We start from the raw sequence: 19,081 nt of genomic DNA on the forward strand, positions 1-19,081 counted from the left end.
TTGAACTATTATCACAATGAATCACAGTAGGCCCATCTTGATAAGAATGTAACTCTTCAAGAATCCTTCTTAACCAAATTGCTTGACATGCAGAAGTTGCTGCAGCTATAAACTCCGCTTTTGTTATGGACAAGGTAACAACTTGTTGCTTCTTTGATACCCATGATACAACAGTTGATCCCATCATAAACATGTGACCTAATGTACTTCGCCTATCATCCAAATCACGCGCATAATCACTATCAGTAAAACCAATCAAAACAGGGCTGCCATTTTTCTTGTAAAAAATACCGAAATATGTTGTTCCTTTCAAGTATCGAAGCACTCTTTTAGCAATTCTGAGGTGCACTTCTGTTGATCTTTCTATATACCTGCTAATCAGACACACAACATACATAATATCAGGCCTAGTAGCTGCCAAATACATTAATCTTCCAACAATTTGCTTGAAATAAGTGTTGTCAACCCTCTCTCCATCAAGGTCACTTGAAAACTTCAATCCTGGTTCAATTGGAGTCTGAACTGGATTACAGTTCTCCATGTGAAACCTCTCCAAAATCTCCTGAGCATATTTATTTTGTCCAATAAAAATTCCAATAGTTGTTTGCACTACTTCAATACAAAGAAAATATTTCATATTTCCTAAATCAGTCATATCAAAATCAACAATCATCGAGTTCTTAAAATCAGAAAACATAGTTTCATCATTACCCGTGAAAAGAAGATCATCAACATATAAGCCAACTATCAATATTTTACCTCCTTCTCCAGATTTGATAAATAGAGTGTGCTCATTGGACACTTTTTGAAGCATGCCTTCTCAAAGTGATTTTCAATACAACTATACCAAGCTCGAGGTGCCTGCTTCAGACCATATAAGGCATTTTTCAGTTTATAAACCTTATGTTCACTCCCTTTTATCACATAATCGGGTGGCTGCTCAATATAGACTTTCTCGTGTAGTTCACCATTAAGAAAGGCTGATTTTACATCAAGTTTGAAGATGGGCCATGAATTTTGTGCCGCTAATGAAACTACCAAACGAATTGTATCTTGTCTTGCTACAGGAGCAAAAACCTCTTCATAATCAACACCATACTCTTGCTTATAGCCTTTTACAACCAATCTTGCTTTCAACTTGTCAATTTCTCCCTTTTCATTCAGCTTTGTCTTATAAACCCACTTCAAACCAATGGTTTTCTGTCCTTTAGGAAGATCAGTTAACTCCCAAGTCTCATTTTTCTCTATTGCTTCAATTTCTGCATCCATGGCTTTTTTCCATTTTTCTTCTTTCATTGCTTCATCAAACAGCATAGGGATTAGAGCCTGCAAATAGAGCAAAATGTGCAGTAGTATCCTCATCTGATAATTCATCTCCACTCACATAATCTATCATCCAAGTTGGTCTTCTCCTTTGTCATTGTGGTTCTGAAATAGTGGATTGACCTTCATTTGGAAGTGAAACACTAGATGGAGGACTTTGAGAAACTTCGCCAACAGACTGAACAGGAGGCTGCAATTGTGATTCAGCCCCCTCACTTTCCCCACCAATTTCCTCAACATCAATTAAAGTTTGTGGTTGCTCGGAACTGCTTCTCCAATCCCATGTATTTTCTTCATCAAAGAGAACATCTCGACTGATGATTACTTTCTTGGTATTGGGATTATATAATTTGTATGCCTTGGATTCCTCACTAACCCCAATAAAGACACACTTCACACTTTTATCATCAAGCTTTGTTCTCTTTTCATCTGGAACATGTGTATATGCTATACACCCAAAGATTTTGAAGTGAACAACGGATGGCTTGACTTCGTCCAAGCTTCCTATGGTGTTATGTTTTTTACAGCAAGAGTGGGACTTTTATTGAGTACATGAACACCCCAATTTGCTGTTTCTGCCCAGAAAGTCTTTGGAATATCCTTCTTCAACAACATGCTTCGCACCATATTCATAATCGTCTAATACTTTCTTTCAGCCACACCATTTTGTTGCGATGTGTATGCAGTAGTAAGTTGCCTCCGTATTCCATGTAATTCACAAAAACTTACAAAGTTATGTGAATTAAATTCACCACCACGATCTGTACGAAGGATCTGAATATACTTGCCAGAATTTTTTTCAACTCGAGCCTTAAAGCTTTTAAAAACAACAAGAGCTTCAGATTTCTCCTGCAAGAAATAAATCCATGTTTTTCGACTCAAATCATCTATGAAGGTAATAAAGTACCTTTTGTTTCCATTCGATGTTGGATTGATAGGTCCACAAATGTCTGAATGCACCAACTGTAAGATTTGTTTTGCTCTCCATGCTTTTCCTTGTGGGAAAGAGTCACGATGATGTTTACCAACAATACAATCTTCACATATTTCTATGGGATTGTTGATATTAGGCAATCATTTCACCATGTTCTTCTCATGTAGGATTTTCAAGCCTTTGAAACTCAAATGACCATAACGCAAGTGCCACAACCATGTTGGATCTTGAACTCTTGTGGAGAAACACCTCTGGACACCATACTGAATGTGTAGAGGGAACATTCGATTGGCTGTCATTTCAGTTTTTGCTATTAGGCCCTTCTCTGGATGATGAATTTGACACCTACTTTGTTGGATGATGATGATATAACCTTTTTCTTGTAGTTGGCCCATACTAATGAGATTGCTTTTCAAATCTGGGATATAAAACACACTGGCAATTGTATGCACAATGTTGTTTTTCATATGGAATTTAATATTCCCTTTAATGGAAGAATTGTTACCTAGCTTAACAGTTTATCTAAAGGTTTCATCCAAATCACAAAACAAAGATTTGTTCCCACACATGTGATTGCTACAACCAGAATCTAGATATCAAGTATTGCTTGATGAATTATTCTTGTCAATGTAAGCCATCAATAGTACTTCTCCTTCAGTTTCAGAAAAATTTACCTTAGATTCCTTCTCTTTTTCGGGACATTCATATTGATAATGACCATGCTTGTGACAATGATAACATTCCACCCTTGCCTGGTTAAATTGTGTTCATTGATTGTAAGATTGGCGTCATCTACCTCTACCCCTTCCTTGAAATCCTCCACGTCCTCATCCTTGAAAAATATTTCCTTCATGAGCAGTGACTTTCAAGGCTTGCTCCTCCACAATATGGTTGGTCATCCTCTGTTCATGAACTAAGAGTGAGCTTTGCAACACATCAATCGAAAGACAATCTATGTCATTCGATTCTTCAATAGAACACACCACATAGTCAAATTTACGTGTCATTGAGCGAAGGATTTTCTCAATGACTGCAATATCCTCCAGCTTTTCGCCATTAACACATATCTTGTTTGCAATTGATAGTGTTCTTCCAAAGTAATCATTGACTAACTCTCCTTCCTTCATGTGAAGAATTTCAAACTCTTTGCGAAGAGCTTGGAGTTGTGCACGTTTCACCCGTGCAGTGCCTTGGTACTTTTTCTTCATTGAATCTCAAATATCTTTGGCAGTATCCTTCTTTAGGATTGTCTCCAGTACAGCACAATCTATTGCTTGAAACAAATAATTCTTTGCCTTCAAATGCTTCAATTTTTGATCCTCCAATGTCTTTCTTTGTGCTTCTGTTAAAATTGTCTCATTAGTAGGTTCAATGATGCCAGTTTCCACGAGAGTCCAGTATTCCTTGGATCGTAGGAAAATTTCCATCAACATACTCCAGTGGTCATAGTGACCATCGAAGCGTGGAATAGCAGGTTGCACAAAGCTGTCAGAAGCCATCAAAGAAAAACTTGCTGCAAAGAGAATGAAAGCTGCTGTGCTTTTTTGTTTTAAATCAGGCCCCAGTATGGAGCTCTGATACCAAATGTTAAAAACAGAGGCTGAATTGCTACATAATGCAGTAGTAGTTTATTGACTTGAAAATAGAGTTAAATACACAATGCAAGTAACTGAATAAGGAAACCACTAATCCCACGTATAACAATACCTAATAACATGGGATTCTCCTAAAGAAAAAGTAAAAGCAACAAACTCCCTAACAAATAGCAATTTATTCAGAGAAGAAACACCTAAACATCTTAACAACTACGACTATTTATAGCTTATCAGTTTGGTGGCAAACTAATTATGCTTAAATACAGTTCCTAGTAAGCTAACCAACTGGGGCTAGTAACTGATTAACTCTTATTTTAGCTGATTACATAATACACTCATATCAGGTATTAAGCATAAATAATTATAAATATAAAATCCGCAAAAAAAATTTAGTTTAATATCTATGTATTATTAATGCAAAAATTTATATACAATCAGTACATTGTTCAACATTTATTTTTAATTATTTTTTCTTAAAAAGTCAATGATAATTAGATATAAATGGTAGATGATATAGTAATAACGTATAAAACTTATTTTTTCCCCTTAAGTTTTAGATGTTTCAGACTTTCAGTAAGATAAAGAAATTGGTATGTTACTTCAACCATAAAAAAACAAACAAACACCTAAAGATTCACTACAGTTTTCACCTTGCCTACATTTAAGAGGATGTCAGAAAAATCATATAAGATGAACACAAATTTTTATTCCATGAGGAAAGATTTAGATACGATAGGTCAATATGGTTCGTTAGGGCATTGCCAGACTCAACAATATAAACACTTATAAAGATACTTATTGATTATCTATCAACGAAGTTCTGATGTCGAGAGGAGTATATTCCTTATATAATAGACTAAACAAAGGAAAAATGGGTGTAGTGTATTTCATTTCACCCCTTTTTTATTATACAATGTAAAATGGATGACCTATCTTATGCATTAATTGATAATAATTCTTTGGATTTGAAGAAAAAACAACTTTGTTAACAATTGACAATTATTTATTTGGTTAGAAGAGTCCTCAAAACATTCTGATCTATATGCACATTACATAAAAAAGATAGGGAATTTTCCCAGCAACATCAACACGCATTTGTTTCTAGGGCTGAAACGAGCCGAACTGAGTCGAATCAAAATTTAGCTCGATAAGGATTGGTTCAGCTTGAAATTCGACTCGACTTCAATACGAATTATTCTTTCAGCTTGAGTTCGGCTCGGTTAAAGTTCGCGAATAGTTCAAATTGGTTCATTTAGACAACTTAAATAGTTATTTCATTTTAAAGAAATATTATAAAAGGTTTTACATATATAAATATAACATGGTTTATAAATACTAGCGTGTTGACATGCACTGTCGTGCTTGTCAACCCGCTTTCCTATCGTTTGTAATGTATAGTTTGTATTTTATAAATTCAAATATAATTTTTTGCGCTAAATTTACGGTTGAATTTATTCAATTGAACTAATATTCAATTTTTTAAATACACTTTTAAAATAAGAAGATAATAAGGATAAAATAAGAAAATAATATTATATGGTTTTTTGGTAGAAATAAAAAGATATTAAGGGTAAAATAGGAAAACACAAATTACACCATGATGGGTGGTTATTTTGTGTTTTCCCTTTATTAATAGTATAGATAATAACAATAAATATAAAAATAATGTATAGATCATAATAAGTATAAAAATTAATTTATACATATATATATATATGAGGGATCCGTTTACACCCATGTTAGGTTACATTAATTACATTAGATCTAAGAAAATGAATGAATGAGATTGAGTGTAATTAGTGTGTCGAACTGTATCCAACTTAAGTTCGACTCGTTTATTTATCGAACTCAATTTCCAACTCAAATTTGACTCATTTGGTTAATGGACCAAGTTTATCGAGCTAAATAAATCGAATTTCGAACGAATACCGAATTGGTTTGATTTATTGTCGTCCTACTTGTTTGTATGAAAGTACAAAGTAAAATGAGTAGATATATATTAATCAATAACATTATTGATATGCTGATATTGTCCGAGAAGGGAAAACAGTGAAGATGTACATAGTTGATATAGTAAAAGGTAGAGGTTATATTTTTTGTTTGATATAGATTATGTTTTTAGTTTCGGTTTGTAAACTGTTATTATAAACTGTGAAATTATAATATATTAATATTTGGGTAACTTAGCTGAAAACTAAATATAAACTAATATATTTTATTTGGGTAAGGTAGAAATATTGTTTTTACATAGTAAATTACAGAAAATAGTATGATGTTATTTGTTTATATTATGATTATTTTGGTTGTTTTTACACTATTTTTAAATATACATTTTTTTAATATTTACCATCATATATATTTTTACTATAAAATTTTAATATTGCATAACAAAGGCTAAAAAATATATTAAAATGAAATACAATATAAAAACCAATATCAATATTAAAAAATAATATGATACACAAATAAATAAAAGTTGCTAAACTTGAATTACACAATTCACGAAATAAATAATACACAAATGTCAAGTTTTATGCAAAAGTTTTAATAAGTTATGATGATGTGAAGAGTTATGATGTTAGATGGAAGAGTAAAAAGGATGAGAGAAATAAAATTATAATGTAGTAAAATGAGAAATAAAAAAATTGGAAAAAAACTCCTCATATATATATTTACTATAAATTTTTAATATTGCATAATATAAAATACAATATAAAACTAATAAATATTAGAAAATAACATGACATACAAATAAATTGAAGTTGTTAAACTTGAATTAACAATTCACAAAATAAATAATACACAAATGTTTTAATACAAAAGTTTTACTACATTAGGATAATGATGTGAACTAACCCATGATTTTGAAGCTTATACTTTTTACTTATTTTTTCAGAAAAAAAAAACTGAGTTTATAATTTCGTAAACATACAAAATTTATATTTTTATCTTACTTTTTAAAAATTAAGCATAATCTACCCAAAAAAAAAAAAAAAAAGCTGTACCAAGCATGCACTTAGTTCACTCAGTATTGAAGATAAGTAACATTGTCACGTTTCCATGAAGATGGAATTAAAGCTGCAAAGAGAGACTTACTTCACATAAACAGATACATATTTTGTTGTTCATCACATTTTTTTTAGTACTATATAACAAACCATGATCCTAATGCACAGCATAGTTAAATAAATAAGCAAGCAAAATAAGATTACAAAAACACTGTCCAATTTAAAATGAAACCAAATAGAAGATACTAATTTTAATTTACTTTTGAATGAACCTGAGCATGGCAATATCAGAATTACTGGCTCTTGATGATGCAACTTTTGGGCTGCTATTGCTACTACTATCCAAAAATGAAGCAAGTGTTTTCTGCAAAACACCAGATGGTGATGAAGCCAATGTTCCCAAAGGGCTGGTGCTTGATTCAGCATGTGTTATGACAGGAGATGAAGGATTAGAGGCTCCATCATTGGTTGCAGTGGTAGTGCTTAGCCTTAAAACTTCAGCTAATGGACCTCCAAGTGTTGTTGAAGCCACCCAAGGCGATGTCGATGTTCGGGTGAGCCAATTCGAGAGATGCGATTTAGCCTCATTGTGTTGTGTGTTGTTGTTTCCATTATGCTCCATTAGGCCTAAACCCATGTCAGTAGTACCTATGTCTTCATGCACACAATCATCCCCCATTGATAGATCAAGAGAAAATTTACCAATTGATGCAACACTGCTCTTGTTGTTGGTGTTGTTACCATTGCTTTCTTCTGTTCCAGTGTTGGACCAAGCATCAATGAAACCCCTTGGTTTCCGGGATTGGAGATTTTCCATAGGATAATCAAGAGGATTAAGGAACATAGGAGGGTGTTGGTTCTGTTGATCTAGTACACCAGAATTATGCAGTGCAAATGAATTCAGATATTGAGGCTCAGTGTTCAATCCAACTTTGTTATGCATTATAAACTGAAATTCTGAGTCAGAAGCACCAAGAGAAATAGGATCTCCATTCAGCATGCACTCCAAGCCCCTTCACATTCAAAATACCAAATAAGTAACATAGTAATCAACTAAGTCAATTACATCAGAACAAGACCAAACAAAGCATTTCCTCAAATTTTTACATGTACAAGTGTATAACTGTATTATGAAGAATAAAGGAATATAGGAACACAATATATAAAATGATTTATGGCAAAAATTGTTACCTGTATAATGGGTCTTAAAATTTAGAGCAAAATTTCAACATAAAAAGTGACATTAATAGAGAATACTAGTTTATCACTCTATAGCAAAACTTTAAGCTTTGTTATTTTTGTTTTGGACTAACTAGATTTCCATGACAGCAAAACATGCAGGGGAGAATGAAAACCTTAACAGTTAATAGTAACAAAAACATAAGAAATCCAAAATCTAACTCACTTAGGTGCCTTGTTTGAGGAAACAGAAGCCACAGAGTCAAAGTTCCCAGACTTGACACCAAAGTTATGAAGAGAAAGGGAAGAAGAATCAAGGCATTGCTGATTGGCACTAGAAGCAATAAACTGTGAAGAATATCCATCTTTTCTTGTTGTGAAGTTATTAGAAATAGCTACACTAACATCAGAAGTAGGAAAAAGATTACAATCATGGTGAACCCTCTTGATTTGGTTCTGATTGTTGGTGTTATTGGTGTGAATTTCCACAGGCTTTCTTGAACGGGGACGGCCTCTATGAACATGCCTCTCACAATACTTGTGGCTAGGTGCCACATCTCTTGAACATCTCCATTTCTTACCATCTGTTCTCCTGCACCTACCTGGCTCAGGATCACTGCTTGATAACCTCAAATTGAAACCACCATTCACTGCTCAAAAAAGGAAAAAAGGCACAAAGAAATGCATATTTCAAGAAACAGTGTAAACTATGGAACACAAACTGAAAGTCTGAAACCAACATCATTTACTACTCTTGATGGAATGAACAAAAGGCATAATCTTTTAGACAAAAAAAAAAAAATACAAGCACTTGAGGCAACAACAAAGGCACAAACTTTTCATGTGGAGTAGACTAATAAAAGACAGAAAAGGCATAAGGGTATCTTCTATTCTCAGTGAAAATAGATATAATAGTATAATCTCAAAGGCATGAATTTTTTTGATAAAAGGGAACAAGGGTCATTACAAATAGAGCTAGAAGCAGTTGGGATAAGGAGATCGTGGGGAACAGGAACAGAAGCCATCATGTACTTGTAAATCATAGCTTGTCTTTCAAGCTCTTTCCATTGTGCATTTGTGAAAGGGAAACCCATTGAAGCTGCCATCACATCTGCTACAATAATAAACACAAATCAAAGAAAGATACAAGTCAAATTTACTTTTTTTCTCTCACTCTTTTGACCCTTTAATTTCTCTAGTTTAAAAGTTGCAAGCTTTGAGATAATACTAGTAAAAAAAACACATTTTTAACAAACCTGAGGATTTGAAGGCAGGGTAAGTGGTGATACCAGAAGTATAATAAGCAGCAATGTCAAAAGGCTGCTGCAAAGGTCTAACAGGTACAGAAGAAGTAGCACTAGCACCAGCATCAGCACCAAGAGCAGAATAAGAACCAGTTGCTGTGCCAAGGTTTATATGATTAGACATATAAGTAGTGTGAGTGCAACCATCACCATCACCTACTGGGATATCTCTTCCTATTCCTTTCCCAATTTCTTATTTTGAAAAGTATTACTTAATTAAAAATAAAATTCTAAAAATATAAAATAACATTTTTATATTATTTAAAATAAAATAATTGACTAGAGATGTGATGATACAATCATTTTAGAACACATGATCTCTGTTCCACCAACAGAGGGATCATTATCAAAGGGTTGTGACAACGGACTGAGGTGATGATTATGATGCAGTAGTAGTGCTAACACTATTTTTATCAGCTTCCTTGTGTGAAACACCAATTTCACCCATAATAAATCAAAGTAAACTCTTAGTTGCCAAAAGAGAAGAGTGAGGATGAACAAGTTATTTAAACCTACTCCAAATTTACTCTTCCATATTATCCCTCAATTCTATAATTCTATAAATATCTAATAATTTAGATTTATTCACTAATTTAAATAATTGGATTTTTCTAGAATTGATGGCTATGATAAATACACTATTGGACTAAGTGGATCCACTCTTGCCAAAAAAGGAAACCACTTTCCCATCATAAAAAGAATCACCTACTACGAAACTGTAACGTATAGGAAGATGCTTCTGTTCATGGACTTTGGATTTGTCTATCTGTTTAACAATAATAATCATTATAATAAACACACAGAGTGAGTAATAGTGTTGGGTTTCTTCTCTCTCTTTATATGTTATTACTTGCAATGTGTAGTGAAATGGAGAGAAACGAAAGGAGTTGATGTGAGATTTGTTTTAGTCACTTAGTGTCTAAAACACTGTTTAAAAAAATAAGGATATAGTTTATCATGATGATTTTTTGGTATAAAGAAAAAGGTATTTTGACTAAAAAATTAATTTACTTTGTGATGAGTGTTTGACACTTCCATGAAGCTTTTTTTTTACATTAACATAAATTAAACTTTTAATTTTTATTAGATCTAGTGTAGACTCACAAACATTAAAGCTAAATTTTTAATACAAACTTCTAGTGTATTTGTTAACCAATGTCTTTGGTTAATAATATGATATTATTTTCTTATGATCAAGTGATGGGTTCCACCATTCTCGGCCATTGCTCTGTTTCCATCCTTCCAACATTCGCACCATACGCTAACATTCTTTGTCTTATCCAGTTTTTTTTATCTCTCTCATCAGTCATCATTGACATGTTATCTATCTATTCTCATAGGCAACAAGTATGGACCGAACATTAAAATATAGGTTGTGTTAGAATTCAGAAGTCGCTTAAAGATATTATTATTTAATAAATATAAAATGTTTTTTAATATATATGCATGAATAGATAACTCATTCTATTTAATATTTGGTCAATATATTTATTATTTATTTAATGACTTTTTAACAAAAACAACACATGAACAATCAATAAAATATTTACTGTGTAAAAAAATATATTGATAAGTATTAATATTGAATACCAAGTGATTAATAAATTTTATAGTAAAGATCTACTTCAATCTCTTAAAATTTTGAACGTACAAGTTTGATTCTTGAAATTTTTTAAATATGAAATGATTACCAAAAATATCAATTTGAATCATTTAATCTTTTAAACATTTTTTTTGTGACTCCTTATATGAACTATTTTGACATGATATTTTAGTATTAATAATAGTTTGAAATTTTACTTTTTAGTACTATTATAAAAACCGGTTCGTACCGACTAGTTCAACCAGAAAACTAGTGAACCAATCCCAATATCCATACGATACAACAATTATATCAGTCATACAATCATACTGATCAAAATAAGGTAAAACCGGTCAAAAACTGGTCATACCGTCCGGTTCTTAATTAAACTGTGATGTTTATATCGTCAGTCTCATTTAAAATTGATTTTTAATGAAAATAAAAGTAATTAATATCTTTTTATTGATTTCTCAACATTAATGTTAGTATAATATATATGTATATCTAACTTTATCGATATGCAATTTAATTAGTGAACCACTATATCAGTACCATAAACCAGTTTGATGACTAATACATTATTAATAACAATGATTTTTAGGCAAACAAAATATTATACATGAAAATTATAAGGACTAATATTCAATATAAATCTTAATGAATCATTTTAAAATAAAGTAACTAATTAAAACTATATCTCTAGGTAATTAGTAATTTGTCTCCTCCTTATTTCATCTCTAATCACTCCAATAATTTCTCTTTAACCATAATTGCGAAAATCCAAATTCACATGTGTCACTATGAGGGGTATACATAAAATATATTTTCATCCTTTTATTTCGCAAGGTAAAAAAGTCGTATTCAGAGGATACTTAAACTCAAACACAAAAATGGTTTTGTTAAGATTTAAACACACTAAAAAACTAGTTTATTAAGTGATAACGCCTCATGACTTAAATATCATATTAACTTTACTATTTTAATCAATGTAGAACTCCTAACATGTCGTCACAATTTTTGACAAGATAAAAAACTTATTTTGTTATGAATAAAATCACTTGGGCATATCACTAACATTTTTATTTGCGTTAATATTGAACAAAAGTAATTACATCAATCATGAAATGCAGTAAGAAGTACTACAATATGAAAAAATGGTGATCCCAGATGGGAACTTCGGTTTTTTTATATGCGGGGAAAATGAAACTTTATTGTCGTTATAAATAATTTCATTGAGGAAAGATAAAAATAAATTAATGGAGTGATTAGAGAAGAAATGAGAGGAAAAGCTGAAAAACTAAAGCCAAAGCCAAAGAAATAAAGAGTAAAGAGATACTACTGATTCCATCCTGGTTAAATCAGGTGGGCACTGGTAAATCTAGATCGGGCATAAGCTATTTAGGGAAGAAGCAACCCTAACACAAACACCATAAATATATATTTGACTCACAATTAATACACATTTTACTCACTATTAATGCACATTTTACTCGATATTAATGCACTGACTCGTCATTAATGTGCTCCTGACAAACCATGTCACGTTGCCTTTAAATTCTACTTGCTCATCCGACCGATTATTAAGTGTCAAATTGTTAAGGAAATTTATATGCTTTTGGGGTACTTAGCGCGTATTTATGTTGTCATTACATATAATTCCCAATAACTTAGCTAAAATATCTAACAAGTTTTTGGGGAAATTTACTACTTGAATGATACGGTGCGCTTGTCGTTCCATAAAATATCTAACAAGTTTTTGGCGCCGCTGCCGGAGAGCAATGTGCGATTTATATTAGTTTCTTAAGATAGTTCATTGAGTAGTTGTAATTAATTATTATTTTTTGTAAGTAGTTTTCGTTTATATTACACTGTGTGTTAACCCTTGCTGTAGTCTTCTCATTTATGCTCTTGAGAGGAAAGATTACTGAAGATCAATTGCAGTTTAATTCTGAGATTGAGCGATCAGCCAAGAGCAACAGGAAGAAAGCAAAAGACAAGAAGAAGCAGGGTACTCAGGAGGCACAGTCTAGTTATCAACAGACAACAATCTCAGAACCTCAATCTAAAAAAATGGAGAATGCAAATGCTGCAACTGGAAATAATGAAAGACCTAATCCTCGAAGAAGGACATTAGGTGATTATGCAATGTATAAAGGTTTGAGGCACTACTCAAGCATTGTTATTCCACACACAAAGAGAATAGTAGAAATTAAGCCAGCATATCTAAATCTGGTTAGTGCACACCAATTCTTTGGGAAGGATTATGAAGATCCTTAAGCACATCTAGACAACTTTTATGAATTGGTGGCAACAATGGGTTATACTGATGTTGAAAGGGAAACTACATATATGATGTTGTTCCCATTCTCTCTGTTGGGCGAAGCTTAGGGAGTGGCTAAAATCCCATCCAACTCAGAGCTTGACTAGTTGGAGCGACTTGGAGTCAAAGTTTTTGACAAGGTTCTTCCCACCAGCTCGGTATGTGCATGCGAAGTTTGAGATATCAACTTTCAGGCAAGGTACAGATGAATCATTTTATGAAACTTGGGAGCGTTTTCAAATGCTGTTGAGAAAATACCCAAACTATGGTTTTGAAGATATAGATCAGCTTAACATATTCTGCAATAGATTGAAGCCTGAGACCAAGATGATTTTAGATGCAGCAGCAGGTGGAACAATGATGACTATGGATGCTGAACAAGCTATAAGGATCATAATTGCCTTATCTTCAACAGATAGGCAAGCACAACACAATTAGAGGTTAGTACAGAAGAGAGGAGTGCTTGATTTGAATACATCAGATGTTATCTTAGCACACAACAAGATTCTGACTCAACAAATTGAAGCACTTACAAAGCAAATGTCCAAGTTGTCGCAACAACTAAATGTTGTGCAACCCTCCCCGAGTCAACAACAAGTGTTGAGTGTGATTTTTGTGGAGGTGATCATTTAAATGGTCACTGTTCTATGCCAAGTGCTAATCAGGCGGAAGAAGTGCAGTATGTCAACAACCAACCTAGACAAGGAAATTTCTCCAACAATTATTCGTACAATAATCAATTTTCGCAGGGTTGGAGGGGCAATTAGAATCATAATCAGAATCATCGTTGGAGATCAGAAGCAGGGCCATCAAATAGACAACCATCATTTCAGCAACATTCCAACATGATCAACATCCACCAATGCATGAAAGACTAACCAAATTGGAGGATACTTTAGAAAAATTCATGCAAGTGTCAATCGCAAACCAAAAAAATACTGAAGCATCTATCAGGAATCTGGAAACACGGCTGGGTCAGTTGGCAAAACAGATGGCAGAGCAGCATTTAGATCACAAACATTTTTCAGCCAACACTTAGACTAATCCCAAGGAGCATTGCAAAGCTATTACTACTAGGAGTGGGAAGGTGATTGGTAAGGATGTTGGTGAGAATTTGGCGGTGGAAGAAGATGTGTTGAAAGATAAAGAGATTGAAGGAGAAAAAAGTGAGTCTGGAGAGACACAAGATGATGAGAATATAAATAGGGAGGAAGTGAATAAACAAAAAGAGGGAGAAAATAAGAAAAATGATCTGCCACAATTGAAGAATCTTCCTTATCCAAAGAATCATTCCAAGAAATTCCTACTTATGCCAAGCTCATGAAGGATCTATTGATAAGGAAGAGGAAGTTTTCTGAGGAGACAGTGACACTTGAGGCTGGTTGTAGTGCAATAATTCAAAAGTCTTTACCTGAAAAGACTAAGGATCCAGGAAGCTTCACAATACTAGTCACTATTGAAGAATTATTTGTGGGGAAGACACTATTGGATTTGGGTGCCAGCATTAATCTCATGCCTTTGTCTATATTGAAGAGGATTGGAGATTTGGAAATCAAACCTACAAGGATGACTCTGCAGCTTGCAGATAGATCAATGAAATTTCCTTATGGGGTTGCAGAAGATGTTCTGGTTAAGGTGAACAAGTTGATATTTCCAGTCAATTTTGTGATAATGGATATTGAAGAGGATGCAGAAGTTCATCTGATTTTGGGGAGACCTTTCATGAAGACTGTCAGGATGAATATTAATGTTGATGAGGGCAAGCTGGAAGTTAGGGGACAAGATGATGAAGTGATCTTCAACGTGTTTGAAGCCATGCATCCTCCGAAGGACAAGCAACATTATTTCAGAGTAGATGTCAGTGAAAAACTATACATGAATGACACACATCTACACAAAAACAGTCTTTTAGAGAAAGCTTTAGTGGATGCACCTAAAGGTATAAATGTAGAAGATGATAGGAGCATTGAGAAGTGTGTAGTAGAGTGAGGTGCATACCGAGAGATTTCATCTCAGCAGGTCCAAACTGAGGAGCTAACCAAAACTCAGGAAATTGAAACTCAGAAGTTGGAACTGAAAATGTTGCCTTCATATTTGAAGTATGCATTTATAGGAGATGAAGTTAATAAATCGATTGTGATTAGCAACTCTTTATCACTTGGGGAAAAACAAAGATTGGTTGAAATCCTGAAAACAAATGATGGAGCGATAAAATTGCAAGACCCAACATCTTAGAGAAGTTGGATAGTCAATGGCCAAAGGGTGAAACCTTACTTGGGTGGTGACGTCGAGCGGCTCACCACAATCATCAACCTATCAGATGCGTAACAGAATAGGCGACGAGCTAATGACGTTAAACAAGCGCTAACTGAAAGGCAATCCATCTTTATGTTATTTTTTATTTTTTATTTTTTTAGGTTACTTAGGTTATAATTAGTTTTAAAAAAAAAAAGAGGAATATCTGGCCAATTTTCGCCCAAGCGAGGGACACCTCACCCAAGCGAGAATGGTAACCTTATAGTACTAGGTCCCTCACTCAAGTGAGGAAGGTGACCTTCCAGTATCAGGCCCCTCGCTCAAGCGGAAAAAAATTCTATAGGTTACTGTCTGCTCTCGCCCAAATGAGAGTCCCTCGCCCGGGCGAGGATGACAGACTCTTCATATCATGAGTCGCTCGCCCAAGCGAGAATCCCTCGCCTGGGCAATATGGCACAATTTTCTTTTTAAAAGGGGGGGGGGGGGTGGGGTTCATTCCCTCACATCCCCATTGCAAAGAAACAAAACAAAACTCGTGCTAGTGCTCTCTCGAAGATTTTGAATCATATTTGTTGCATTATCTAGTTCACAACCTCCAACAAGCATCATGAGTGGATTGTAAGTGCAATTTTATCTCATTATCTTCTTATATGTGCGTTATGTTAAGTTTCAATGGTTAGGCACATTTAGGATAGATTAGGTGCTCTTCATTCTATGTTGTGGTCATTGGTTAATACACTGTGTTGTAGAACTATGAATGTCATTATTAAGAAAATCCGGGTTTCTAAAAGGAAACCCCAATTTATCTCACAAATGTGACATTCATGAATGATTATAATGTTCAATGTGCTTGTTTGTGGGATTGTCATTGATTGTTGTTTTGTTGTATTATAGGAGAAAAAAGACTGTGGCTCACAAGAAACCCCCTCCCAAGAAGTTGAAAGGAGTATCAACTTCACAGGCCCCCTCAGAGTTTGATCGTGCTACATTCAGAAAGAAAGGGAAACATGAACGATATACCCTTCTACTCAACTGGATTTTTGTTCTTGAAAGAAAGGTTCAAATGGAAATGGATGAATATCCCGTTTTCACAACACCCTTGACAGAGCTGAAATGGTCGGCATTGGCCACACTAGCTGACAACTTCGACCCATACGTCGTTCGTGAATTTTATGCCAATGCCCACCCATTGGAGGGGCAAGAATTTGCATACAAGTCATGGGTCAGGGGCAATACTATCCTATTTGACAGAGATACAATCAATGATCTATTGAACAACCCATTTAAGGCACGAGAGGGGGACTTGTGCCAATTTTATGATGCTGAAGTCAATAGAGAGTTCACTAATGAACCCACTATTGCATTACTGTGTGTGGATGGGAGATCAAACAACACCAACAGTGATGGACAACCTCTCCAAATTTACAGGAAGCACATGACCACTCTGGCTCAAGTCTGGATGATCTTCTTGCTCCACAACGTGATTCCAAATAATCACGTATCATCTCTGCCCCTCTCTGATTTTTGTCTCATCTATGCAATCTTGAAGGACATGACGATTGATGTGGCGAAGATCATTGTCCAGGAGATATACAAGACTGTAGTCCGAACTAGGAAGAAAGGATCTATGGGGTTCCCATTATTGATCACTGAACTCTGTTCTCAGCAAGGGGTTTGGGTGAACAGAACTGAGAAGATCAAACCACCCACCACCCTGCAATACATCAACCACTACTACAAAGAGGAGTCTAGTCCTCAGTAGGGCGGTCAGCCAGAGGCACCTCATCAGTCCTATCCAATTCAGCCACCATCACAGCAACCACAGACGCCTCAATCGACACCATCTCATGAGCTTCCCATCCAGGATCAGCTCAACCAACTCATATTGCATATGGAGCATCTCGAGCTCTAGAATAAGATGATCCGGCAAGGACAAGTGTTCCATCACCAAGGGATGTTTGCTGCATTCCAGTCTTTGGTTCCAGGGAACCAATTCTGGGGGTCCACAGACAGTTTTACTCAGCAATTTCCTTGGCTTGGGGTCAGGCCTATCTTTCTGGAGGGGGTAGGACCTTCGGGAGCCATTGGAGATGGTAAAACTGCAGAGGGTGATGATCATAAAGATGATAAAATGGATTTCATACTCTGAAGAGCTTATGGACTGACATTGGTTCCTCTATCTTATTGTTTATGTTTCAATGTTTAGGTTGTATGCTTAGGATGTATACGTAGGACTGATTAGAATGTATGTTTAGGATTTAGGAGTAATTTTTATGTGTTTTGCTTCTGTATGTTGTTTGTTTGTCTTAAGTTGTCAAGTGCAGTAACAAAATGTGTCATTAATGAAAGTATGTCTGGTTAAATGTGTGTCAACTGTTTTCCAATTATGTTGTGCTAGAAACATGTGAATGAAATGTTGGGATAGGACTATGTGATTGTAAATGATTAGCGTTATGAGGTTTGACTGTTTCGGAATGTAGATGTTGATTTAGACACAAACTAAATAGGTTGAATAATGAGCAGTTAGTCAAAAGATAAAGCCTATAACCGGGTGAGAGAGTGCACCCAAACACAGATGAGTGTCTTTGCTGGATTTCATCAATGAACTTTGCCTGATTTTTATTGTTATTAAGCAAGTAATAGCATGGAAATAATTAAGGCTTAGTCTAGGATAGTTGATGTAACACCGCGAATTTTACGATTTTGAATTATAAGATTTTATTAATATTTTTATTAATTATATATTCGAAAATGAATTTTTGGGAATTTTCGGTAAATAATTAGACAAAACTCTAGTTGAGTTTTAGTCTTGTAATTTTTATTTCCTATTTTTTGGTAAATTTTGGTAATTTTCAGAGACAGTCGATTCTGAACCACTGTCGGGACCGAAATTCACTCGGTACGGCTCAAAAACTGGTTTTTGAGTTCCGTAACTCGAAATCGAATTCTGATCGCACCGTTGACTTCGTAATTTCATTTCGAGTCAATATAGACCCTGAATACACCCATGCCTATTTTCTAAATATTTTTCACTCGGAATGCCGAAACCCGAAATTCTAATCGGATATTATGATCGGGCGATTTATAATATCCGATCGATTATTAGCCGATGATACTCGAGCATGATTAATGCACGTATCCGTGAGGGGTCATTTCGCATTGGGATGTGAAAGTTGACTTCCATAAAGTAAACCTCACATCACTCAATCTCCCCATTAGCCACCCTAGGAGATTTTCATGATTGCCTAGGAGGGAAATCAGATTTCCCTCTCCCCTTAAACCTTCACACTCCCTACTTCACTCTATCACTCTTGCATTTTCAAAGAAGAGGTAAAAACCTATCTTCATTTTTCTCTCATTTCTCCTTTCTTCTTCCATCTTCAAACTTTGATCTCTTAACATTCAACCAATGGATGTTGATGAGATTTAAGTATGTTGTTCATGAGTATGTCAAGAACATTTTCAACCGTTGAAATTTTCTAAAAAACGCTTTCTAACTCATTTTCTCCTCAAAACCGAAAATGGTGGTGTTCTTGAACTTATGAAAATATTTTGTTGAAACCATGAACAACTTGTGTTC

At 34.4% G+C, this 19,081-nt stretch overlaps 1 protein-coding gene across 1 annotated transcript; it reads right to left on the reverse strand.

The window, feature by feature from the left end:
- LOC109343476 (growth-regulating factor 7-like) lies at window positions 7,013-9,729 on the reverse strand. Its single transcript, XM_019581781.1, has 5 exons — window positions 9,673-9,729; window positions 9,296-9,499; window positions 9,007-9,150; window positions 8,266-8,689; window positions 7,013-7,873 (listed from the first exon to the last, which is right to left on the reverse strand). The coding sequence occupies exons 2-5, from the start codon at window positions 9,465-9,467 to the stop codon at window positions 7,117-7,119; spliced, it is 1,497 nt and encodes a 498-aa protein (XP_019437326.1). The 5' UTR covers window positions 9,468-9,499; window positions 9,673-9,729; the 3' UTR covers window positions 7,013-7,116.

The sequence above is a fragment of the Lupinus angustifolius genome, chromosome LG03, assembly GCF_001865875.1.
Source record: "Lupinus angustifolius cultivar Tanjil chromosome LG03, LupAngTanjil_v1.0, whole genome shotgun sequence".
NCBI classification, from domain to species: Eukaryota; Viridiplantae; Streptophyta; class Magnoliopsida; order Fabales; family Fabaceae; genus Lupinus; species Lupinus angustifolius.